This window comes from Chrysemys picta, chromosome 8 (assembly GCF_011386835.1).
Source record: "Chrysemys picta bellii isolate R12L10 chromosome 8, ASM1138683v2, whole genome shotgun sequence".
Classification (NCBI taxonomy): domain Eukaryota; kingdom Metazoa; phylum Chordata; order Testudines; family Emydidae; genus Chrysemys; species Chrysemys picta.
Window position 1 is genome coordinate 19,131,222 of NC_088798.1, and position 27,845 is coordinate 19,159,066.

At 40.8% G+C, this 27,845-nt stretch overlaps 1 protein-coding gene across 5 annotated transcripts in view; it reads left to right on the forward strand.

The window, feature by feature from the left end:
- PDE4B (phosphodiesterase 4B) overlaps window positions 1-27,845 on the forward strand; it is a 380,290-nt gene that overhangs the window by 281,034 nt on the left and 71,411 nt on the right. For all 5 annotated transcript variants that reach the window (XM_005300089.5, XM_005300088.5, XM_005300091.5 and 2 more), the window contains 4 exons: window positions 10,426-10,620; window positions 14,164-14,200; window positions 14,359-14,429; window positions 19,396-19,445. In XM_005300089.5, the coding sequence (XP_005300146.1) occupies window positions 10,426-10,620; window positions 14,164-14,200; window positions 14,359-14,429; window positions 19,396-19,445 (353 nt within the window). The remainder of the gene's footprint in view (window positions 1-10,425; window positions 10,621-14,163; window positions 14,201-14,358; window positions 14,430-19,395; window positions 19,446-27,845) is intronic.

The window sequence follows — 27,845 nt, forward strand, 5'->3', positions numbered from 1 at the left end:
TAGACATTTTAGGTTAAAGAGTTATTTTATGTGACGTCTCAAGAGGCAGCTTTACAGGGTCAAATCCTGAGATCACTGAGCACCCACAATTCCTATTGATTTTAATTGGGTGTTGACACTGCTCAGCATCTTTCAGGAACTGGCCTATCAACACCTGATTTGTCTTGTATAATAAATAATATGTCCAGGACAGGCACTCTGAGTCTGTCTTCTCTGTCCTGTTTTATGCAGTGATATGATAAACATTATATTGGATCTTAGTGATGATGAAAGAATGTCTGGTTTAAGTACACTCATTTGCAGATTAAAAAAGGCCATCCAGAGAAAATAACAAGCTGTTCTGATAATATGAAACAGGTGCACAAAATTAGAGCGCATCTAGAAGAGGCCATTAATGTAAAGCGCTGAAGATGTAAGTAACTGCATTTGCCAAGGACCCTTTAGGAAAGCACACTTAATGAATCTGAAAATCTAACCAGAATATTAGTTGCTGTCTTGTGGGGAAGAGATTTTGGTCACTGTAAGATGAGCTTTATCATTAGCAACGTCTGTCAGAATCACCTGAAATTCCACTGCAGGGAGCAATGATGGCACCATAGCAACTATGGAAATTTGTATTTTTCACTGGAGTATGTTAAATGGCCAAAAAAAAAGGACCCTTAGATGCGTTTGTGGAACTCAGAACAGAATGTAGTCTATATATTATGTAGGATTGATTCTCTCCTTCTCAGGATAAATGGTTTTGTCACATGAGCAAAAAATGTATAAAAACTGCCTTGTTAATGGGCTTGATTTTATATATTTTTATTCTACATCTTGAGACAGTATGAAGATTGTAATGAGACCAAGAAGTGGCACAGCAACCACAGGATATGCAATCAGAATTCAAATGAAATTCAGAATGTTAGACCAAATCTCTCCTTTTTTCTGAAATTAAAGCAAGACCCTGCCATGGACTTCAATAAGACCTGGAAGTAGAAATATAATTAGCATGTTGGTAGGAGACACCCATGGTCTGATGAAGAAATTAGATTAGGAACTCTGTGTATGCATTCCAGACCCAGTCTCTTCCTCAGGCCATGAGGATATATATACTTTTTTGTTATTCCCATAGAAAGATTTGTGACAAATCCTATTCTAAGGAGAAAATCTAGGAACTCATACCTAGCATTCTGCTTGGGTAGACCATGTGCTGAGCCTAGCAGCCTGCTAGGCAAGGCTGAGAGCTTCTTAACGAGGCTTTGTTCCCTAAGCCCTTTAGCACCCATCAACCCTTAACCAGGGGGTGGGATTATACAGGAAGACTGGGGCTTTAAAAAGCCCACTCCTAAGTGACCAGAGGAGCTAACGAAAAGGAGCAGCTAACAGGGGAGTTTTGTGAGGGAGTTTAGAGGGGGAACCTCAGAGGGGGCTAGATACACTTAATATTCCTTAAACTTAAAGCCAAAAATACCCCGATAAAAACAAATCAACATCAACAAGGAATGAGCTTCAGGAGTAAAAAGAGAATGCAGGCAGAAGTCCAGCAACAGAGTGGGGGCTACCCAGTTTATTGCACCCAATTCAGCATGTATGATTATCTGCCCTATGGGCAGGTAGCGTATGTGTGCATTCGGTGCAAGGAGCTCTTGGCCCTCAAAGACCATGTACGGGCTTTGGAGACCAGAGTGGCTGAACTGGAGGAGCTAAGGGAAACAGAGAGGTACATAGATGAGACTTTCCGGGACACAGTAGAACGGTCCCATCCTCCATCTGACAGCCTCTGTGCTGCTGAGGAGGATGAAAGTCTCAGGGAAGGAGAACATCCAACTGGAGCAGAGGGAAACAATCCCATAGTTGGAATCCTCCTTCCAGATGATGATCTGGTATCCTCTCTCACTGAGGATACCTCTCTGTGGGAGGGAACTCCTGTTATTAGGAAGAGACAGGTATTAGTAATGGGCAATTCGATCATTAGAAACATAGCTGGGTTTGCGTTGACTGGGAGAACCGCATAGTGACTTGCCTGCCTGGTGCAAAGGTTGCGGACCTCTCAAGACATCTAGATAGACTTATGTGCAGTGCTGGGGAGGAGCTAGTGGTCGTGGGTACCAATGGCGTAGGGAAGGATAGGAGAGAGGTCCTGGAGGCCAAATTTAGGCTTCTAGGTAAGAGATTGAAGTCCAGCACTTCCATGGTAGCATTCTCTGAAATACTTCCAGTTCCACACGCAGGGCCAGTTAGACAGGCAGAACTGCAGGGTCTCAATTCATAGATGAGATGATGGTGGAGGGAGGAGGGGTTTAGATTTATTAGGAACTGGGGAAACTTTTGGGAAAGGGGGAGCCTATGTAGGAAGGATGGGCGCCACCTAAACCAAAATGGAACCAGATTGCTGGCACTTTAAAAACTGCTCTATGACCTTTTTAATTTTAACTAAGGGCTGGGGAAAGCTGACAGGTGCAGAGGAGCACGTGGTTCAAACAGAGACATCCCTTAGGGGAGGAGGATCTATTAATGGAGATTCTCTATGTCCTAGTAAGGAGGAGAGGATGAGAAACAGTCAAATGAAAAAAGGTCCCATTCAATTACATCATGTAATAGCAGACAGCTAAAAAGTGACAAGTTTTTGAAGTGCTTATATACCAATGCTAGAAGTCTAAATATAAGATGGGTGAACTAGAGTGCTTCGTATTAAACGAGGATATTGATATAATGGGTCTCACAGAAACTTGATGGAATGAGGATAATCAATGGGACACAGTAATACCAGGGTACAAAATATATCGGAAGGACAGAAGAGGTCGTGCTGATGGGGCAGTGGTACTATATGTGAAAGAAAGCATAGACTCAAATGAAGTAAAAATCTTAAATGAACCAAACTGTACCATATACTCTCTATGGACAGAAATTCCATGCTCTATAATAATATAGCAGTAGGGATATATTACTAACCACCTGACCAGGATGGTGATAGTGACTGTGAAATACTCAGACAGATTAGAGAGACTATTAAAATAAAAATCTCAGTAATAATGGGGGATTTCAACTATCCCCATATTGACAGGGTACATGTCACCTCAGGGTACATGATGGGATGCAGAGATAAAGTTTCTTGACACCTTAAATTATTGCTTCATGGAACTGCTAGTCTTGGAACACACAAGAAGAAAGCCAATTCTTGATTTAGTCCTAAGTGGAGCACAGGATCTGGTCCAAGAGGTGAATATAGCTGGACTGCTTGGTAATAGTGACCAGAATATAATTAAATGTAACATCCCTGTGGCGGGGAAAACACCACAGTGGCCCAACACAGTAGCATTTAATTTCTGAAAGGGGAACTACACAAAATCGAGGAGGTTAGTTAAACAGAAATTAAAAGATACAGCGCCAAAAGTCAAATCCCTGCAAGCTGCATGGAAACTTTTTAAAGACACCATAGTAGAGGCTCAATTTAAATGTATACCCCAAATTAAAAAACATAGTAAGAGAACCAATAAAGTGCCACTGTGGCTAAACAACAAAGTAAAAGAAGCAGTAAGAGGCAAAAAGGCACCTTTAAAAAGTGGAAGTTAAATCCTAGTGTGGAAAATAGAAAAGAGCATAAACTCAGGCAAATGAAGTGTAAAAATATCATTAGGAAGGCCAAAAAGGACTTTGAAGAACAACTAGCCAGAGACTCAAAAAATAATAGCAAAAAAATGTTTAAGTACATCAGAAGCAGGAAGCCTGCTAAACAACCAGTGGGGCCACTGGACAACCGAGATGCTAAAGGAGCACTCAAGGACGATAAGGCCATTGCGGAGAAACTAAATGAATTATTTGCATTAGGGCTGTCAAGCGATTAAAAAAATTAATCATGATTAAAAATATTAATTGCACTGTTAAACAATAATAGAATACCATTTATTTAAATTTTTTGGATGTTTTCTACATTTTCAAATATATTGATCTCAATTATAACACAGAATACAAAGTGCACAGTGCTCACTTTATATATATATATTTTTTTACAAATATTTGCACTGTAAAAAACAAAAGAAATGCTATTTTTCAGTTTACCTAGTACAAGTACTGTACTGCAATCTCTATCATGAAAGTTGTACAAAAAATAACTGCATTCAAAAATAAAGCAACGTAAAACTTTAGAGGCTATAAATCCAAGAGGGATCCGGTGGATATAGTGTACTTAGCTTTTCAGAAGCCCTTGACAAGGTCCCTCATCAAAGGCTCTTCAGCAAAGTAAGCTGTCATGGGATAAGAGGGAAGGTCCTTTCGTGGATCGGTAACTGGTTAAAAGATAGGACACAAAGGGTAGGAATAAATGATCAGTTTTCGGAATGGAGAGAGGTAAATAGTGGTGTCCCCCAGGGGTCTGTACTGGGACCAGTCCTATTCAACATATTCATAAATGATCTGGAAAAAGCGGTAAACAGTGAGGTGGTAAAATTTGCAGATGATACAAAACTACTCAAGATAGTTAAGTGCCAGGCAGACTGCAAAGAGATACAAAAGGATCTCTCAAAACAGGGTGACTGGGCAACAAAATGGCAGATGAAATTTAATGTTGATAAATGCAAAGTAATGCACATTGGAATACATAATCCCAACTATACATATAAAATGATGGGATCTAAATTAGCTGGTACCACTCAAGAAAGAGATCTTGGAATCACTGTGAGGAAGGTTTGATACCTATAAGGCATCACTGTGGAATCTGACTGAACCAACTTGTGCATGGACACAATGGTGATGGGGTCTTGTCTCTCTATTTTAAGTGCAAGTGCCAAAATGCACATTTATGTGAACATAATCCACGCACCAGAGTATTACCCTAGTAGAGACTTCAGTCTCCATTTTATTTTGTTGTCTTTCTAAACTCTTTGCCAGAAGCTGGGAATGAGCGACAGGGGATGGATCTCTTGATGATTACCTGTTCTGTTCCTTCCTTCTGGGGCACCTGGCACTGGCCACTGTCAGAAAACAGGATACTGGGCTAGATGGATCTTTGGTCTGAACCAGTATGGCCGTTCTTATGACTTTGTCTAGCTTCAACTTCCAGTTACTGGATCTTGTTATATCTTTGTCTGCTAGATTGACGAGCCCTCTGTGATCAAATTTTACAATTAGGGTATGTGTGTCTTTTAACTAGATGTCTGTAAATACCATTGTTATTGAGCTGAGCTTTTTCTGTTGATTTTCTGTGCACAAATAAGGATATGTACTGAGTCATTCATAAAGGAAAACTCTGATATTTATTCAGCTATATATCATTTTGTAGATGTACTTAAGCTATTATATTGTTAAGTGCCATAATATAGCATGGTGATTAAAGGAATCTCCTTCATTGCATACTGTATAAACTAGTGCTGTGAGTTTGGCTTTCACAGGAACCTTAACCATGTCACCTATCTTAATATTGTTCTTTGTGTTTGTCATTTTGTAATGCCTTAAGGAGTCATTTACTTGCCAGAATAAATCTTGAGCTAAATAACTTGTTGCATATCCAGCTTCAAGGAACTGAAAGGCTAGAAGAAGATCTGGTCTTGTATTTTTCCAGTCCAATATGTGGTTTCTAGAAGCATTAAAACTGTGAAAAATCTGAACCCAAATACAAATGTACATAATGATACATTTAGGCTTCACCTGCCCAGTTCTCCGTGCACAATGTATTGCTACTGGTTCTTTATCAGTTGTTCTTTTATGAATAAATACATGATATTTGGTACACCTCTACCTCGATATAACGCTGTCCTCGGGAGCCAAAAAAGCTTACCGCGTTAGAGGTGAAACTGCATTATATCAAACTTGCTTTGATCGGCCGGAGTGCGCAGTCCCGCCCCCCCGGAGCACTGCTTTACCGTGTTATATCTGAATTCGTGTTATATCGGGTCGTGTTATATTGGGGTAGAGGTGTATATTAAATAAACAGTTCTTCGAAAATGTTTCTGGCACGAATTGCCACACTAGAGTAGGCAGCATATACTTCTGATGCTTTGGCTGTTACTGCTGTTTCAAGGCGAGTTGCTGTAGTCACACCCTATTCTGTTAGATAACAGCTTGGGGGTAACATTGTGACTCATTGCTTGTCAAGAAAAAGAATTCTAATTTTAATCTATGAGCGGCTGAAGTGTTTGTGCAAAAAGTAACACTAAGTATATGCTTGGTGCCTGGTGTTTGGAAGGGGACGGTAGTATGTGTCACCACGGTGACTCTCTGTGCTTTTGCTCAGCTGTTGGAATGATCTGAATATCATAACAATTAGAAAAAGGCCAAAACCACAAAGTTCAGATCTAAGCAGACGTCCAGATCTGAATCTGGCTTGCCTAAAAGTTGGAGGATGCTTGGATCTGTAGTTTTTGTTCAGCCCATAATGGAAATAGGGCAGTAGCAAGTTTGGGGGGGAGGTTGTTGAGATTCTGAATTTTTTGGTTGATCCTGATCATCCTGTCTCTAATAACAGTTCATTTCTGTACTGTGAGATTCTCATTCTCTCTCTGCAAGACCTCTCAAGTAGCCTGGCTTGCACTGGGATTTCTTTGCATATCCAGCTGCTCAAAAAAAATCTCCATACAGTTCATAAGGGTGATGCTTCCAAGTGCATAACTTAGTTCACAAAGAGAGAAAATATTAAAACCATAGTCACTGATTTTCTTCAAAAAGCCTTTTTTTTAAACCCTAAGGTCCCTTAGACATCTGTAGCTTTGCTATCTTTCTTGCATACTTTACCAACCTTCCTGGGTCGTATCTCAGCAATGCCTCTCCTCATTTGCTGGAAATTAAGGTTGCTTTCAGGCATAACTCAAACCCTCCAGACAGAGGAAATAACATGTTTAATAAAACCTTAAAATAAGAAGTGAAGGGAAAAGTCTCCTGTGTTCCTTGCCACCTTTGCATTGCCTGCAATGCTGTCAGTGATGCACCTACACAGCCTATAAGGGTTTCACTTCCAACTTCAACAGTCACGAAAAGAAATACACACTCTAAACTCCATCCAACTCACACTCTAATGCACAACCTTAACAGTGACCTCATGCCCTATTGTATACCAGATTGGCACATCTGATCAGCCTTCCTGTGTAGTAGCTCAGCAATGCCTCGCTTACTATTTATTTATTTTTACAGATGTCAAGAGCATGTTGTGCATTTTACAAGACAAATAGATAAAGGAGCTCCCCACCCAAAAGAACTTACAGTCCATCATTAGATAGGACAAGTGTAGGTAGCTGCCAGCTGAAGGGAAGGAGGAGGAGGAGGACCAAGATTACAGTAAGGAAATCCTCCAGGTACTCAGTTTAGGCAAGGTGGTTACAATAAACATTTTGGATTTTTTAAAACAATTATTATTGTTGTTTACTCACTTCCTGAATGAGGAGAGAATAGTGGCTTGGTGGACCAGATTGGCCTACAATTATTCTGTCTACAATATTATAGCTTACAATTGGAGATATCACTTTTTTAGTTTAAATTTGAACACCAATTATAAAACACCGATCAAACTTTTCAAGAATCAGTTTTATGAAATAAATACTGAAAAACTAGAAAGGGGCAAGTTTTTTTTTATAGAATCTCTGCCTCCTTTTCATGAACTATGGTAGGGTTACCATATTTCCACAAGCAAAAAGAGGACACTGAGGGGGGAGGAGCCCCGCTCTAGCCCCGCCCCATCCACTCCCTCCCACTTCCCACCCCCTGACTGCCCCCCTCAGAACCCCCAACCCCTCCCCCCCGTCCCCTGACCAGGGCTGGCTTTAAGGAGCCCAGGAATCGGGCTGCACTCCTGCCGGAGCTCCGGCCAGGGTCGCGGGGCTTGGGGTTGGGCCGGCGCACTCGGCCAGAACTGGGGCCGCCACCTTGGGGCCCGATGCAGAGCGGCTGGGGCCGGGGGTGCTCGGCCAGGGCTGGGCTGGCACGCTCGGCCGGAACCGGGGCCCAAGCCGGGCCCGAGCCGCTGGGGCCGCCGGGCACCGCTTGGCCTGGGCCGGAGGGAGCCGCTCGGCCAGGGCCGCGCCTCCCTGGAGCTCTCCTCCCCCCTCCCCCCCGGGCCCCAGCTTACCTGCTGCTGCCACCCGCCTGCCCCTGCTTCTTTTCAGACTTCCGGCGAAGATCTTATTCGCGGGAAGCAGGGGAGGGGGAGGAGCAGGTGGGCGGAGCGTTCAGGGGAGGGGAGGAGGGGGAAGACAGCTACGGGGCCGGACGGTGTGGTAAGGCCTCAGGGGCTACAGGGGATGGGGGGAGCAGGGAAGGGGCTTTGGCTGCCTGTCTATAAATAGACGACCGGGGGGAAATCCCGGACATTTTTAGATTTTTAGCAATGCCCCCCGGACGGCTATTTATAGACCGAAAAGCCGGACATGTCTGGGCAAATCCGGACATATGGTAGCCCTAACTATGGGATCAGTTACATGCACCCATTATTACTTCCTATTCATGATTCCTGTTTCAGTTGTGCATAGCAGCGATGTGGTGAGCACTTGAGTTTTCTATGGTTACATGCCATATGGGAATACAAACAAGAAATTAGATGGCTCCACAAAGGTGTTATACATATTTATTGTAATGTTTGTGTTTATTTCATTGCTAATGGAACGACTGATGTCTACTCAAATTTCTGCAGTCACAATTTAAGTAAACCTTTAGAAAAGAATGATCTACGAAGTTGCAGGACACTAAAGTAGCCAAAACAAACACTGCAAATAAAAAAATATAGAGACCCCAAACTCCCTCCCGCATTAATAAACAGTATAGTTACTTTATCTCAAATCATAGTCACAGCCATTGATTTCAATGGGACTATTTGCATATAAGAGGAACACAATTTAGCCATGTATAATAACAATCAGGGTTTGACATAAACCTAAAAAAGCAAGAAAATACAGTCTGAATTTATCCTTAATTCATTTTGCTTTTGCTTGGATATTGCAGCACAGATGGTATTTACATCAGTCAGATGGGTTCCAAAAACCCAACCAAAACAGGCCGACCTGCTTATTTTGGGAGCTTATGAGGGGTGTCTCCTACTAAAATGTCCAAAGTGACTTCTACCACATGCTGCAACAGCCAAGTTATAAACCCATAAGAAAGTGGGTGTATAATGGAAACGGTGACAGAAGATTTTAAATAAAAAACAAACTCCATTTTGCTCAACCTAGCAGTTTGAAAGTGGATGAGCTAAAGAAGTATTTCTCACAATGGTTAAGCTGTGAAATGTATTTGAAAGTGCAGGCCACAATCTTCAAACTTGGTTGCCTGAAATTAGGCACCTAAATAAGTGACCTGACTTCCAGAATTGTTGAGGATGCGTAACTTTGACTGATGTCCGTGGTTGGCTGCAGTGCGGATTACAGTTGCTGAGCTGAGTTGCATGCATTCTAAAGGGAAAAGATACAATTTAGAGAATTTTTTCACTTCAAGGTCCCGGAAACACAGACAAGGTTTTCATCTAGAGGCCAAAAGACCAAAAACATCAAGACACTTGATCACGGTCTTGGATAGACACTTGATCTTAGCTCATATGGATAGCATAGTTCTTCAAGTCCTTCCCCATATTTGTACCTTCAAATGAGTATGGTGGGATTGGTATTCAGCTATTTCAGGCTTTCCTGGTACATATTTCCTAACAGTAAACTTTGTACCATTCTGAAGTCAACTATTTTATGTGTATCTGTGTTAAGCCTTGAAAACTGTCTGTTAGATCATCTCTCATACTAGACACGGCTATTAAAGCTGGGCCTGGGCTAGTTTGTTCAGTAATGCTGTTCAAGGATGTCTACTGGATTGTGTGCATTTCATCTACATTACATTATTCTATGCTAACATTGTGAGGATCGTCACTGGGGCTCAGCTAATCGAGATTAGTAAAAGGGAGTTGACCTTTATCACAACCCTGGAGAGAGGGTCGAGGAAAACCATGGGGCCCAGAGAAGTAACCTAGCAGCTCTGTATGGTATGTTGAGCTCAGCAAAGTTCAGACAGGAGGAAGAGAAAATATGTACAGTACGGGAAGGAGCTATGTTAACGTAGGGCAAAATCCTGCCCTATATCAGCAAAAGTGTATTTGTGAGTGAATTTGGAGGGCTGGAGCAATAGCAGCCACTCAGAGAGTTTGGGAGCCCTTCTGCTGATGCAGGACAGGATGTATTCCTGTGTCCTCTTGCTTTCTTTAATACATCTGTGCTTAGGGTGACCAGATGTCCTGATTTTATAGGGACAGTCCCAATTTTGGGGTCTTTTTCTTATATAGGCTCCTACTACCCCCACCCCGTGTCCTGATTTTTCACGTTTGATGTCTGGTCACCCTATCTGTGCTGGAGAGGGCAGGCCTTGCCACAGGTTGAAACCTCAAAAATAAATGCAAAACTCTGCCTCCTGTATTTGAAAGTTTTATGCTGTGCTCTGAAAATACACATCAGCAAATGTGCATGAAACAATGTGTTTTGTTCATAGTTTTGATGTGGAAAATGGCCCGTCACCAGGTCGCAGCCCGTTGGACCCCCAGGCCAGCTCTTCTTCAGGACTTGTATTGCATACCACTTTTCCAGGCCACAGCCAGCGCCGGGAGTCATTTCTTTACAGATCAGACAGTGACTATGATTTATCACCAAAGACTATGTCCAGGAACTCCTCTCTTCCAAGTGAACAGTGAGTATGAATCCAGTTTACATCATTCATCACAATAATGAGACCAAGCACTTTACAAACATCTCTGTAATCTTCATAATACCTCAAAGAGGTAATTATGTATTTTATAGAGGGAGAACCTGAGGCAAAGTGGTTTTTATTAAATAACCCAGGCCAAATCAGGAGCTCATGACCCCCAGCTATGTGCTCACAAGGCTCAATGTTTTAGCCTATTAAATAAATGTTTCCCAGCTAGTAGAAGAGCATTGCAAATCAATGTTCTGAAATAGTGTTGTTGTTGTAGTCCCTTTACATGTTACTTGTATGAAAATTGGTTCTTCTTTTAATAGATGAGGTTCATTGTTATTTTCAGCCAAATTACCTAAATCACTTACCTTATATTTCAAATATATTCTAATGTTTTTATATGATACTTTATTTTTTTGTAATGTATGGTTAATATAATACAGTGAAGACCATGTTAGAAAACATGTATAGATGGATGGATAGACAGGATTGGTAAAAAATATGTCATGTAGATTAAATAGGTTTACTTGATTTGGGGTTTTTTAGTTAAAAGTGCACATTTTAACATTTTTCTGTTGCCTTTTTCTTGGTGGCTTGGTAGGAGACCACATGAGAGTGGAGAAATTAGCCTCATTAGACACACTTTCCATGCTTTTAAATGAAGGCAGGTAACCAAGTCTATGTGCCAGTAATTATATTCCAGCAACTGAATGCCTCTTATTGGGCAAAGGCATCAATATTCATAACGTTTTATGGAGGGAAAAATTGAAATAATTTTTCAAGTGAATTTAATTCTGGGGAAAGGTGCCAGAAATTGAAGATTCTTTCTATAGATCAGATGGAGCAAGAGGCTGCTGCAGTCTCAGTTTCCCCATGTAGCTCTCCTCAGCAGGAACTGTCTCAAGGCAGCTCAGCTACTGAAGAGTAGTTCATTCTTCATGTCTAATCAGTTTTTAGTCTCGTTACAGAGACTACCAAGGCTGTGCTAACTAGTGCCAACTGTGAGGGCAGGTTTTATGATAGAACTCCTGTTTGAGACCGTGAACTCATTTCATGGGTCAGTTAAGCAGCCACCCAATGGTGGTTATTGAAGACGAGATTGGATCTGCTGACCTTGCACACAGTGTCTGTATCCAGTTACTAATTGGCATTAATTTATAAAATAGGTGGTGGTTTCATAAGAAATGGTCTCATAATTAGAAATGGGAGACAGTAAATAGGTAAAGTATAATGGATTATAGTGTGTTTTTGTTTTTCATGAGTGTGAAGGATCTCTCAGACTTCTGTAGCAATTTAATGGAAGCTTATAGGATTTTTATAAGCATTTTAAAAGGCCTTGTGGAGTACCATAGTAATTACTAGCGCTGGGGCTATATAAACCTTAGACACAAAAGTTTCAAAATTAATTAAAGGGATTGGGCCTTTATTTCATTTCTAAATATTAACTTATTGCCTATTTTAGAGCAGAACTAAGCCCTATTCAGTCCTAAAATATTGGTATTAATGCACACACAGGAAGTTATGTATAAATGCCATGACCTCAGAAAATAAGAACGTTGGATATATGTGGTGTTATCAGGAACATGTATAAATTCAAAATGTCAGGCATCGGCTCTTAATGTGAGAGCAAATAAATTTACAAATTAATAACAGCACTTATTCTCCATTAAATTCAAAATCTGTCTTTTTTCTCTAAAAACAAATAGATTATTATATGAATTATAAATATTTTATAGTGTAATAGAAATCTAAAAGTTAGCAAGATGGCCCAGCTATCGTGACAAATACCTACCAAAAAATCTCTAGCTGTAGTTAGCATTTAGCAAATATTTGCATAAGAGACTGTAACATCTCTGAATTATGTAAATAATATATTATAAGCTAATAATATGTTTTACATTTGACAAAAATTATAATTATCTGCTGAAGCAAAAGGATTTGTTGTAATGGCTAAGGTCAATCAATGCAAATCTGCATACTAAAGTATGTGTACTATAAAAAGCGTGGTATAATATGTACTCAACTGGATAAAATGCTCAGTACATATTTAGTTGATTATAAATACAAATACATAATATTTACCAACCCCCCCCCACCAAAGATAGTAATGCATTTTGCACAGTACATATTCTCTAATCTTCTGTGATGAAAATCCACAAACAAGAAACAATGTTTAAATAACATTAAAGGCTGTGACACGAATCAACAAAAGCCAGGAAATTCAGAGATGACCTTTACTCAGACTGTTATGCTTTTTTTTCCATCACAGTATGAGTGAGCCACCTTAACCTTGAATTTCCTGGCATTTATTGCCTTGTGTTACCAAAACTGAGCAGTTGTTCCAGCTTCAGTTGTTTTTTGTCTATGAACATGCACTGTGACTAGGGGACCTTTCCATCAGGAGCAACCTTTTATGTAATTTAAAGAAACAGTATGTGTAGTAAAGATTTATTTTTGAATAGTGGGGCTATATGAGAAAACATTGCATTGTAAAATGCTCTTTTTCCAATTTGAAATTAAACTGTATTTGATATAAATATTTATATTTGCTCATAAATATTAAGGAGCCAGTTTTTAGTTCCAGCCTTGAGTTTTGCTTACACAAGTCAGGCAGTTGAGTACCCAGCTTCCCAAGTTGAATATGCATATATTGTGTTTGTGTGCACTGAATGGATGCCCACCCACTTTAGTAGATACATCCATTTGCTAGCAAGCAAAAGTTGCAGCATAAAATAAAAGGCTAGCATAATGCTTGGTTTGGCTGACTGTACATTAGTGATTACATTCTGTGCAGAATTTCTACATCATATAGTTTGAGTATAAAAACAACAAGGAGTCTGGTGGCACCTTAAAGACTAACAGATTTATTTGGGCATAAGCTTTCGTGGGTAAAAACCTCACTTCTTCGGATGCATAGAGTGAAAGTTACAAATGCAGGCATTATATACTGACACATGGAGAGCAGGGAGTTACTTCGCAAGTGGAGAACCAGTGTTGACAGGGCCAATTCAATCAGGGTGGATGTAGTCCACTCCCAATAATAGATGAGGAGGTGTCAATTCCAGGAGAGGAAAAGCTGCTTCTGTAGTGAGCCAGCCACTCCCAGTCCCTATTCAAGCCCAGATTAATGGTGTTGAATTTGCAAATGAATTTTAGTTCTGCTGTTTCTCTTTGAAGTCTGTTTCTGAAGTTTTTTTGTTCAATGATAGTGACTTTTAAATCTGTAATAGAATGACCAGGGAGATTGAAGTGTTCACTTACTAGCTTATGTATGTTACCATTCCTGATGTCCGATTTGTGTCCATTTATTCTTTTGCGGAGGGACTGTCCGGTTTGGCCAATGTACATGGCAGAGGGGCATTGCTGGCACATGATGGCATATATAACGTTAGTGGATGTGCAGGTGAATGAGCCCTTGATGGTGTGGCTGATGTGGTTGGGTCCTCTGATATTTGATGAGTATGTGTATGTACTGTACTAAAATACTGATAATTATTCTCTGACATACGATTCACACTTTTTTTTCATTTATTTTAGACATGGAGATGACTTGATTGTTACACCTTTTGCACAGGTAAATTTCAAATAGTCTCTATGTTTATACATTGATAAATTGAATGGAATAGAAAGTTGTCCTTCAGCATCTTTGCTCCTATATTAATATATATATATTGAAAATTTGCATGTTTGTAAAAACAAAATTTTAATATTATATGTTTTTGTTTACTTTAGGTCCTGGCAAGTTTACGAAGTGTGAGAAATAACTTTACGTTATTGACAAATTTGCAAGGAACATCAAACAAGTAAGCTTTCTGCTTTTAATTACATTTTTTTTAAGTACAATATATACATGTTGGGCCATATTTTCAATCTGAATTCAATCCAGTTTCCATTTGTTCAGGCACAATTTTCCACCTGCTAAGAATTGTGTCTGTAGTTTTGTCCATGGGATGAACTTCAAGAAAAATATTCATATTTAGATCATAACCTTTTTGGTCCAGGACTGTCTATTACTCTTTGCCTGGTGCAGGGGGACCCAAATTCTTGGTTGGTCCCCAGGCATTACTGTAATAAACATAATTACTACTACTAATATGTCTAACTACTAATATCTGTGCTTGTTATTCAGTGCATATACAAAAATGAAGATTAGTGCTGGAAAATTGGCCCATTGTGAGAGTATCTAATGCAGAGGCATGAGTATGTTCTAACATTTAGAAAATTACCCGTTAGCTCATTTGTATGGTACTTCAAAACTTAGCTACTAGATGGCGAACTTCACTGTAATTTATGTCAAATAAAATTGTACAAATTATAAATCTCAGGATGATAAAATTACTGGCAGTACATTTGGGGATATATTTTATTATGGCATTTACATTTCCTAGTATTGATTGTATATGAATATTGATATTTGAAAACCAGAAAATCTGATTATAATTAATGGTGAACAAAATGCAAAGTATTCTCCTATCTGGTGCAGATAAGTCTCTAAAATTGGAATGCAAATAGAAAGCTTATCAGCACCTTTGGAAGTTTTGTTCCTCTTCTTTGTGTCCCATCCTTGGTCATGCCTTCTCCATCCGTTCTTGCAGATCACTTGATTCCCTCCCTTTTATTTTCATTTCTTCCCCTTTCCCAAACCTGCCTGCTGCCATCACTGCCTCTCTTCATCTGAAAACAACGCATTGGCTCTCGGGGAGAGTAGGAATTAGAACCTGAGCTGAGCTGAATGGGGTCAGGGGATGGAGCAGCTGGCGCTGATGGCCCTTTGTGTGTGTGTGAAGAGAACAGCCTTGGAACAAAGCAGCCCAGAAGCCACTTCTGCTTTAAGAGAGAGAAGAAGGGATTCAGGAGCGGAGCAGCCCAAACAATATTAACTGTCCGTTCCAGTAGGGAAGTAGGGGGAAGGCAAAAAAGCCTGGGTACTGCTGCTCTTTGGTCAGGCTGGAGCGAGGGCACAGAGTGGCTGAAGATAGAGCAATTCCCAGGAAAGGAGACAGGTGGGACATCATCCTGTGCTGAGCCTAGAAAGATATCCCAGTAAGCCTGCCAAGCCTACTTTTTGTTTGTTTGTTTTGTGTTAAGCTTCTGCCTGCAGTTTCCAGCAGCAACAGCAGAGAGCACCAGTGTGATTCTTCCAACCCAGGGGACTGTTTTTCTCTCCCCATCCTACCTTGAACTTATCCATCATTTAATGCTGCCCCTGGGAAGAGCTTGGTCTTTGAGAGGAGGGGGAAGTCTGTACAGTGTGGAGCCTGAGTTCTGGGACCTGCATTCTAGGCTATCACAGGCTGACCCAGGCCCTCCTCTCCTTTCCTTTTTCCCTGCCCAGGAGGCAAAGAACAAGCCTTTTCCCAGAGTGCCAGCCTTGAGGAGGAAGAGGAGAAAGCTCCTGGCCTCAAGGAGAGTGGGAGAGAAGAACCCACTGGTTCCTGGTGGGGCAGAATCTCCAGAGAGAGAGAGGGGCTGGATATAATTGGGGACAGAGGGGAATGCTGAGTGATGGTGAGCAATTGTGAAGGGGCAACTAATGGACTTGAGTGATTTGTGGGAAAGTCTGGGGAGCAAGGGGAAGTGATGCTGCACACTAGTGTCTTCAGAAAGAGAGAACCATGCACTGGAAAGTGCTCTGGGACTGACCTCTGATCCCACCTACTCTCTGCCCCTGACTGAGCTAACTCTTCATCTGTCTGCAATGCCGCCCCTAACTTAGTAACCCTACCTGGCATGATAAACAGAAAAAAAGGTTAAGTAGGAGGGGAGGAAGAAATAATATTTATAAACTAGCATTTTAAAAAGATGAGTTATCATCCAGTTTGCCATTCTGGATTTCCCAGCCTTTTATTAGAAGCACAATATGCTGTTTCAGACCAGACCCATTAGTCACATTTGACTAATCTGTAGGACCGACCAATATCATTTTCAGTCATTTATTAAAGAAACTGCTCCTCTCTCTCTCTCTCTCTCTCTATATATATATATATATATACACACACACACACACACGAGCTAGAGAGGCAGTTTCATTAGTACATGACTGAAAACAATACATAATATAAGATGAAAATATGTTTACAAGTAAAATCCAGAGTAGTACGTACAATAAACTTAATTTTAAATTTAAAGTGCTCAGCATGTTAATTTTCATTTTAAGATTTTTTTTTTCTGATGTGGAGTAGAAAGCATTGGAAACAAGTAAAATGTTCTTTTAACTCCCTTGTCCTGAACATTTTCCATCTTGCTTAGCCTTTTATATTGCCACAGTCATACTGATCATTTGTTTCTGTGTTCTGCTTTGAAATAGCCACTTCATATGAAGTCACCATTAATATCACTTCAGGGTTAGTCAGGGGTATCGTTGAAAAGTACTATCTGGTACGTCCTTGGAATTTTGCTCTTGAAATTGTCTGTTTTAGGTGACACCTATTAAGTTTCTCTAACATTTTCTGACAAAATGTCCCACTTTCATTTGCATATAACTTTGAAAACTTTAATCTTCCAGAGTAAAATTTTCCATGCTTTATGTCTGCCTCATGTTTTTTTTTTGTTTGTTTTGTTTTTTTAAGTTTTTAAAAGTTTTTAAACAAGCCATTTTCAAGAGGGAGAGTAGTTAAAAATTGATAGTTCTGGTTAGGTTTTAAAAAAAGGTTTCAGATCATTTTTTGAACAGCTGTAGCGTCTCAAAGGTTGGGAGTCGCAATCTGCAGTTTGGCAGGGGTGGTAACCTTGAAGTCCGAGAGGTGTCTTTCCTTGTTCCTGTGAATATAATCCCAGACTGGTCTGTTATAAACCATGGAAAATCATTATTTGCACAGCTAAAATAGAACTCCTTCGCTTAAAACATTATATATCAAACATTCCAAATTGGTGGCTGTGTGTGTTCACTTCTCAGGACCTGTGTACTTCCTGCATTGTTTCCAAACTGCACAAAACGGGACATAGGCAGAATGCATCCAGACCCTGCTCCTCGCCATCAAAATATCCTTTGGCTCAGAGGGAGGAATACTGGGCTGGTGCAATTTGGTAGTATAAACTTGAATTCTATATCCGGGATGGGTCAGTATTATAGAGCTGTAGGTCTCTTTTTCATCAAACTTAGGTGGTTTGCCTTTCCACCACTAGGTTGTGATAGAGGCCAGGACGAAAATAACATGGAGTTGTGCGTGGTTACACGGGGAAGCAGAATTATGATGATTTTGCAGGGATAGTGACTGTCCCCTTAATTAACTGGAATTTACCCCTTTTCAAAGAGGGTTGTGATTTGGGGACAGATTTTCCAATGAACTCAGGAGTCAGATTTTCAAGTGCTCAGCACCGACAGTTGGGAGCAGATTTTCAAAATAATTCAGCATCCAACATACTCCCCAAAATGCTGAACTCTTCTGAGAGGCTAGTTGCATATTTAAATTCCCCACAAGGGAGCTGAGCTCTTGAAAATCTGACTCTGTTTTGTGGGTGCTGAGTCCTTCCGGAAATTCTGGTTGCAGGGATTAATTTGGTCCCTCCTTGCCTCTGGAGTACTAGGTGACATTGGCTAAAAATGACTCTTTCCATGGGCTTGTCTTCACTACCCGCCCGGATCGGCAGGTAGAAATTGATCTCTCGAGGATCAATTTATCGCGTCTCGTCGTGACGCGATAATCGATCCCCAAATCGACGTGCGTACTCCACCAGCCCAGGTAAGAGTAAGCGCCATTGACGGGGGAGCCACGATGGTCGATTTGCCGCCGTCCTCACAGCGGGGTAAGTCAGATCAGATACATCGAATTCAGCTACGCTATTCCCGTAGCTGAATTTGCATGTCTGAAATCGATCCCCACCCCCGTAGTGTAGACGTAGCCCATGTATACTTTGGAAAAAGATCGCACCATTTTGCTCTAATGTGAACCTTGCCAGGTCATCTAGCTCTTCGCGACCTCCAGAGTTACTTAGATCTTTTTGACCTGCAGATTGGATTACAGTAAAATGCCCTACTTGGGGAGCCTGAAGCTATAACTGCAACTGAATGAAGCAGCTCACTTGTGTTTTTAGCTTCAGGGAGCTCACTACACTAGTCAGGGCCGGCTCCAGGCACCAGCCGAGCAAGCTCGTGCTTGGGGTGGAGGATTCTACGGGGCGTCATTCTGCCCACCGGCTAGGGCAGACAGAGCGCGCAGCCCACTCCCAGCAGGACGCTCCCCTCCTCCGCGCCACCACCCCCTACAGGGCAGCTGGTCCGCGAACAAAAAAAAAAAAAAAGCGGCCGTGCCGCCCTAGGATTGGGTGGCAAAAAAGCCAGAGTCGGCCCTGACACTAGTGCTCCGAAGACAGCACTGTCTCCTTATTTGCTTCCAGGTGGAGTTTAAGGTGTGGAAAGTGATCTTTAAAGCCGTATAAGGCTTGTATTTCCCAAGACACAGATCTTGATTCAGGAGTTCTGTGCCCCCATTTCTTGGAGGGAACCCGAGTTTGCTGACCTTCAGGGCATTTCTGAGCTAGCGGGATGATTGTTGCAAAGGTAGTGAGGGATGGTGGTACTGATCTTTTTGTAGCTAACTGGTGTATGTTCTGTTCATAATTTATGTATGTGTAGCTGGAAGGCATGAGATGTGTGGATTTTTTAAAACTAAAAAGAGAGAGATTCCAAATTCTTCATCAACCACTAATTTCACTTTGCAGTGTTTTGGGATTCTAATGAGCATGAAAGGTATTTCATACCTGAAGAAGGCAAACCACATTGTTTAATGATAATACTGTATAAATGTTTTATTCTTTATTCCTCCACAGGAGGTCTCCAGCAGCGAGTCAGCCACCAGTCTCCAGAGTTAGCCTGCAAGGTATGAATGTGATTTGTAATCACTGGAAAGTTTCAAAGTAAACTGTGTGTCCCTTATTATATATCATACTGTTAAAACTGTGATCTCTTATTTTATAAGATATCTTGCCTGATTCTCCTCTCTCACTGATGTAAATTAGATATACTTAATCAGGCCCATTTTTATATATATATAGTCTTGTTCTTATTTTTACCCTTTATGTGCAAGAAGAACATTGTAATTTTGGGCGGCCAGCCATGGCTACAGAAGGTAATTAATTTGTTATCCTTAGGATTCCCTATTCTGTATAGGCCTGGACAGGCCCTATATGACAAAACTTAAACAGGCTCAGACACAGCTATATATTTTACATTTGTTTTAATTTCAGTTTGTTTCCATTGGAACTGCATAAGAGCTAAAATCAAAAGTTAAATCCTGAAGACCTTTTTCAGGCAAAATTCCTATTGTCTTCATTAGGATGTTCTGGAGTGTTTTAAAAAAATATTTTATTCAGTGACAAAGAGAGAGAGTGCATGCCAGTGGATTGAATTAATTCTTATTAATTAATTCTTATTAATTAATTCACCAGGATCAGATGGCATTCACCCGAGTTCTGAAAGAACTCAAATGTGAAATTGTGGAACTATTAACTATGGTTTGTAACCTGTCCTTTAAATCAGCTTCTGTACCCAATGACTGGAAGATAGCTAATGTAACGCCAATATTTAAAAGGGGCTCTAGAGGTGATCCCGGCAATTACAGACTGGTAAGTCTAACGTCAGTACTTGGCAAATTAGTTGAAACAAGAGTAAAGAATAAAATTGTCAGACACATAGAAGAGCGTAAATTGTTGGGCAAAAGTCAACATGGTTTCTGTAAAGGGAAATCATGTCTTACTAATCTATTAGAGTTTTTTGAAGGGGGTCAACAAACATATGGACAAGGGGGATCCAGTGGACATAGTGTACTTAGATTTCCAGAAAGCCCTTGACAAGATCCCTCACCAAAGGATCTTATGTAAGTTAAGTTGTCATGGGATGAGATCCTTTCATGGATTGAAAACTGGTTAAAAGACAGGGAACAAAGAGTAGAAATAAATGGATACTTTTTCAGAATGGAGAGGGGTAACTAGTGGTGTTCCCCAAGGGTCAGTCCTAGGACCAATCCTATTCAATTTATTCATAAACTGGAGAAAGGGGTAAACAGTGAGGTGGCAAAGTTTGCAGATGATAGTAAACTGCTCAAGATAGTTAAGACCAAAGCAGACTGTGAAGAACTTCAAAAAGATCTCACAAAACTAAGTGATTGGGCAACAAAATGGCAAATGAAATTTAATGTGGATAAATGTAAAGTAATGCACATTGGAAAAAATAACCCCAACTGTACATACAATATGATGGGGGCTAATTTAGCTACAACTAATCAGGAAAGAGATCTTGGAGTCATCGTGGATAGTTTTCTGAAGACGTCCACTCAGTGTGCAGCGGCAGTCAAGAAAGCAAACAGGATGTTAGGAATCATTAAAAAAGGGATAGAGACTAAGATGGAGAATATCTTATTGCCCTTATATAAATCCATGGTACACCCACATCTTGAATACTCCATCCAGATGTGGTCTCCTCATCTCAAAAAAGATATACTGGCATTAGAAAAGGTTCAGAGAAGGGCAACTAAAATGATTAGGGGTTTGGAACGGGTCCCATATGAGAAGAGATTAAAGAGGCTAGGACTTTTCAGCTTGGAAAAGAGGAGACTAAGGGGGGATATGATAGAGGTATATAAAATCATGAGTGGTGTGGAGAAAGCTAATAAGGAAAAGTTATTTACTTGTTCCCATAAAAGAACTAGGGGCCAGCAAATGAAATTAATGGGCAGCAGGTTTAAAACAAATAAAAGGAAATTCTTCACATAGCGCACAGTCTACTTGTGGAACTCCTTGCCTGAGGAGGTTGTGAAGGCTAGGACTATAACAGGGTTTAAAAGAGAACTAGATAAATTAATGGAGGTTACGTCCATTAATGACTATTAGCCAGGATGGGTAAGGAATGGTGTCCCTAGCCTCTGTTTGTCAGAGGGTGGAGATGGATGGCAGGAGAGAGATCACTTGATCATTACCTGTTAAGTTCACGCCCTCTGGGACACCTGGCAGTGGCCACTGTCAGTAGACAGGATATTGGGCTGGATGGACCCTTGGTCTAACCCAGTATGGCCATTCTTATGTTCTTAAACACATGTCGTTTATTGTCTGAATTACCTCAAAGCAGTGTTCAGACTTAGAGAATATTATAGAAGTTTCGTGGACACAATGATTCATGACTGTTGAAGATGGATGCCCCATTTGCTGCTGTTGTATGTAATTGTTATTGAAGGCTGCAACTTCTTGCTACAGAGTTACAGCCCCTACATTAGTAAAAGGTTTCAATGTGACGTGGCGGTGAAAAAAGCCAATGCTGTCTTGGGATGCATTAGGCGAGGTATATCTAGTAGGGATAAGGAGGTCCTGCTTCCGTTGTACAAGGCGCTGGTGAGACCTCATTTGGAGTACTGTGTGCAGTTCTGGTCTCCCATGTTTAAAAAAGATGAACTCAAACTGGAACGGGTGCAGAGAAGGGCCACTAGGATGATCAGAGGAATGGAAAACCTGTCGTATGAAAGGAGACTAGAGGAGCTTGGGTTGTTTAGTCTGACAAAGCGAAGGCTGAGAGGGGATATGATTGCTATCTTTAAATATATTAGAGGGATTAATACAAGGGAGGGAGAAGAATTATTCCAGCTTAGTACTAACGTGGATACAAGAACGAATGGATATAAACTGGCCGTGGGGAAGTTCAGACTTGAAATTAGACGAAGGTTTCTGACCGTCAGAGGGGTGAAATATTGGAACGGCCTTCCGAGGGAAACGGTGGGGGCGAGGGACCTGTCTGGTTTTAAGATTAAGTTAGATAAGTTTATGGAGGGAATGGTTTAATGGTAAAACATAGTAGTCAAGGAAAACCAAGCAATGGTAGGTAAATAGTATAATGGCTAACAGGGGTCAGGATGGAGACTCTTGCCTATATGCTCGGGGTCTTACTGATCGCCATATTTGGGGTCGGGAAGGAATTTTCCTCCAGGGCAGATTGGCTGAGCCTCTGGAGGTTTTTCGCCTTCCTCCAGAGCATGGGGAAGGGATCTCTAGCAGGAGGGTCTCTGCCGATTGAAGTCACTAATAACAGGATTGGGGACTTCAGCAGCAGAGTCCAGGGAAGGGGTAGGGACGGTTTTATGGCCTGCAGCATTGCAGGGGGTCAGACCAGATGATCATAATGGTCCCTTCTGACCTTAAAGTCTATGAGTCTATGAGTTTCATTTAGCCGTTACTGTCAGGGCTGACCCTAGGCATTTTGCTGCACTGTGTGTTCATCTCTCTTTCCCCACCCTCCACTAATCCATCTCTTGAATCCAACCCCAAGTTTTATAGGGTTATTTAACATTTTCCCATTAATATTTCTCTGATTGTGGTTTTAGAGTCACTTGTTCCCTTTATGTATGTATGTTCCTTCTTTTTCCCTTTTCCTTCACTCTTTCTTGGTGAATCTTTTCCTCCTTTTTGTCTTCCTGTTTTCCCCTCAGAAAAATTTCCCTTAGTGGATACTTTTCCATCATTGCGATTCCCTCTGTCCATTCCACTTTTCCCAGGTTTTGTTTTTACCAGTCTCTCTGCCTGCCTCTCTCTCTCTTCTTCCCGGTCACTGCCTCCTTTCTTTTTTTCACTTTTCAGACATTCCTATTATATATCCTAACTGCTCCCCTTCACGTGTACCCTGTCACTCAGACTTGTGCACACATGCTTCTTCCCCCTCAGAGACCAACACAGAAGGGTTCTGGGTTCTCTTTGGTCTTGGAGGGGAATAATATTAAGCCAAGTCTCCAGAAGGAGTGCACCAATCAGGGCTCAGCTGAGCTCACACTGCCAGGGTTAGTCTTACCACACAGAGCAAAGTGAGTCCCAATCAAGAGTTCAGCACCTGTTCTACCACAGTCTCTGCTGGGGTTGAGGGCAGACGGGAGAGGAGTATGCAGTGGCTGCTTTGTGGCAAAAGAGGAGCAGCAAAGGGAGGCAGAGGGCGAGAGCAATCCTTGTGGGTGACAGGAGAGCAACGGAACGTAGGTGAAGAAGCAGAGAGAGGGATCAGCTACTGGGGTGTGGGAGGCAGAAGGAGGAAGCTGCATCTTGAAGGGGATTTGTTTATTTTTGCCAGGTTTGTTTATTGTCTATTTCCCCACACACACACCCCACGTTGCCAATGGAAGCAGCAGCATGGTGCACCTGTAGGGCAGAGACAGCCCCGTTTGCAGTATATGAAGCTTTATTTCCTACCAATAAACAGATGTGGATGTGAAACTATTCATTCATAAAATTTTATCTTCTCATTTTCAGTAATTATGCGCAAGGAGTGACTGCTAAAGGGTGATTTTCATATTGGGTGCTATTCAGTGGCAGCTGGATTAATAGCTAATGTAGTCATTTGATTTTTTCTAAACTGATCCATATTTTGTAGTATCAAAATATTTATTATATTGGAGACTCTTCTGGTAGGTTAGTCAAAAAATAACTAACGCCTCTAATGCGAAAGCCTCTAATGCAGTGTTCACATATGATCTTAAACTCCTAATTTGCTCACTGTCATATTCAAAGCATTCAGATAGGATTAAGAGGAACACAATTCACCACTTTTATCTGTAAATTATGATTTTAGTAGGACTTTTGTCTCATATGCCTTATGAGAAAGTCCTGTGCAATTTAATAGAGAATGATAACCTTACCATAGAATTTTTGTATACCACTTAAAGAATTTTACAGCAAGAATATCATTTTCTGTTCAATTCTGTACATACTGTATTTAGAGTAATTTCTATAGACCCCTATTTCTGCATTTACAGAGAAATTATAGGGATTTGCACAGTTGCCAACTCTTGAGATTTTATCATGAGCCTCATGATATTTGGCATTTTGCTGAAAGCCCCAGCACCTTGAGTCATGTGATTTTTATGAATCTCTCTGCTCTTTTTTTTTTTTTCATTTTTTTCCCCCTGGCCTTCGTGGTTCTGGAGAAAAGCAGGAAAACATGAACACTAAAAACTCAAAAACCAGAAGACAAATGAAAAGAGACCCAAAATTTATTATTTTTAAACCTGTCTCATGATTTTTGAATACTTGGGGATGGTAATACTGATATTACTACATTTATCTTGCATTCAGATAACTTATGCTAGACATAAAAGCATATCTTGGTATTTATCCATGATATGAAGGAGACATGCATTTCATCACCAGTATGTGGATTTATTTTTATCTTAGTATTACAAAACGGCAGTGAAGCAAAATTCTGCCTCATTTTAGTGTTTAGGGCCCGTGGTTGAGCAGTGAGCACCCCCTGGCACATTGGAAAGTTGGCACCTGTAGCTCCAGCCACGGAGTCGGTGCCTATACAAGGAGCTGCATATTAACTTCTGAAGAGCCGCATCTGGTTCCGGAGCCACAGGTTGGCCACCCCTGGTTTAGAGAGAGGGGGATTAATCCTTCTCTCAGATGGATCGTAGATTAGAATGGCACCCAGAGGATTTATTGTCCATGTTTCCCATGTAAACTCTGTGGATTGAATCCTAGCCCTGCTGAAGTCAAGTGGAGTTTTGCCTTTGACTTCAGTGGGGCCAGGATTTCATCCCATATTGCTTAGTGCTTATGCCATAGGTTTTACCAACTTTACCCTAGCTGTCCTCCCCTACAATCAGGTAAGTGAAGTGAAGATAGACTAGAGATTAGGTAAGTAAATTAAATAGTATTTTTAGGGCAGCATTCTTGAGTAGGGAGACTTCATTAGATTTTATTTGATTTCCATGCCAGTGTAACACAGACAGACTCCGGTTGTTGTCAGGCGGGATTGAACCTGGGACCTCTGGAGCTAAATAAAGTGAGCCTCTACTGCATGAGCTAAAAGCTATATGGCTGTTAGCTCAGGCTGTGGAGCAGACTCATTTTCTCTCTCTCGCTCTCTTGTGTCTCGGTGCCACTAGATAGGACAGGACATCACACCCAGAAGGTGTGTGGGTTACACCAGGACTTTGTACCTCATATAAAGACTTCCAGTCATACATTCTGGTTTTAAGCTATGAGAGACAGAAAGAGTGAACTCATAAAAAATATTAATTTTCATTTTGTTAGTCCCCTTCCCAAAGACATCTGTGGAACTGTTTACATGAATTTGTCCAAGTCAAATAGATCTGACCAGGTACAGAAACTGGTTCTGTAATCTTTTATTGGCTTTTGTGTATTGAAGGACACAGAGTAGTTGCCAAGACTTCTCCCAAATATGCCCCTTCCTATTAATTTCATAATACTACTCCAGTATTATCCAAACTAAATGAAGTTTCAGAGTCTCTCTCTCTTCCCTCCCTCTGTCCTTCTCTATGACCATCTGATAGTCCCCTTTTCCTCAACTTCTCTATGGTCCTCCAGAGACGCCATTCTTCAGATAAGCCCCAGTTCCTTCCCATCCTGTGACACTCCAGTAGGACACCAATCCCTCATTGCCTCAGGCTCAAACCTCTGATAGATCTGCCCCACCTCCCAATCCGGTGCAACTCTTAACTTTGATGATCCAGTTTCTTAGTTATGCTCTCTGTGTTAAATGCACCCACTAATCAATGCGGCCCAGTGTCCATAGCCATAATACATAATTCAACACCATCTAATCACCATCATCTAATCTAAGCAGCTCATCTTTATTATCATTGGACTGGGATTCTGAGGGGCTGCTGATGCTACTTTAGCCACAGTTGATTTTTTTGGTAAATTATGCCCTGGACTTGTAGCCTCCCTGTACCTCATGTGGAAAGTGTAAGGGAATGGCATTGGAGTGGAGAGTGTTGACTAACAAATGCTCACATGCTTTCGTCAGAGATATGCCTAACTAAAAGGGGCAGAATAGGGTGTCCATAGTGTCCTTTATCCTACACGAATGTACGAATGTCACATATCCCAAAACCAGCCTGAATTCTGATCTCATTTAACTGCTGCACTGAAAGTGATCAGCAGTTAGTATTCCCACTTTGCTGTCCATACTGTCTGCTTGTCCTTCACCATTCCACTGATGGCTACTATATAGCCCACATCCTACCTAAAATTTGCATTGATTATTGCCTCACAATACCCACCCATATGCACTGTTACATACTGTAACTCTTTTAACTCTAGGGGGGAAATCTAATGCCCATTGGATATTAAGTTTCTTTATTTTTCCTGAGTGGTCACACCTTTTGCCTGAAAAGGGCTGTAATTTGAAAGATATGAAAGGGAGAAGAGAGTTCCCTATCTGAACACTTCTGATGAGGTGCCAGCTGTATTTCCTATGTCTCCTGAAAGTTTCACAGAGGGAAGCTGTAAAGCATTCTGCCTGCATTTAGCCTGTGTTGTATCCTTAGAGATGAAAAATGTCATTTTAAATCAAAATTTGTTTATATATTTAAGGTTAGATGTTTATTATAGATCTGCCATTGCCATACTTTGATTCATGGATTCAGCACCCATCAATTGACGTCAGTACGAACATCTCACATTCATTTCCTTTTGTCATTAGCAGCGTGATTTATATCCTGTTATGAAAAGTACAAAATACGTGGTTTAAAGCAACCTAGTATAAATTAATGAAATTATCCTTGAGCTGTGGGGGAAAGAGAGATTACATTCAGCATTTACACTGGACATAACGTGCCAATTGTGGCCAAAAATGGAAGTTTACAGGATTTGGCAATTGTTTAAAATAAAGGACCAAATTCATCCTTGCTATGTTCCCAGGGAAATGCACCAAGGATGATTTTGGCCTAGTGTGGAATGAATAAACTATAACAAATTATGCAGTTTGTTTTTTGTCTTTGTTTTTCTCTAGACCATGAAAAGCCTGGCCACAGCTTATATCCGACAAACCACTAAAATGCTGATAGTGATGTCACTGTCAATTTCAAACTTTTCTTAACGTTATAACCACAATCATAAAAGGAAGAGCAACACATAGTGAACATCCTGTGTTTTGTCTTTGGTATCAGCTTAAGCAAATCGGGCAGATTTTTCCTGTTATTTGGTTATAAATGCAGATTATGGGACCAGATAGAATTTTTTTATGAATTTAAATAAAAAAATTTAAAATTAAACATGTGACTGTAGCAGAAACAACCAGAACAACCCCAAAACCCAAATCCATCATTGGCACAGTTATTTCACAATTAGAACTGAGAACAGTTTAAGGCAACAAACTTTCGGTGCAATACATATTAATACAAGCAGTACCCAATTGCATTTTTTAATTATGTAGAAACATGTTAATGTGATCTCAGCTGCATTCTGTAAATTCACTTGTTTACAATGATCTTATTTCCAATGTT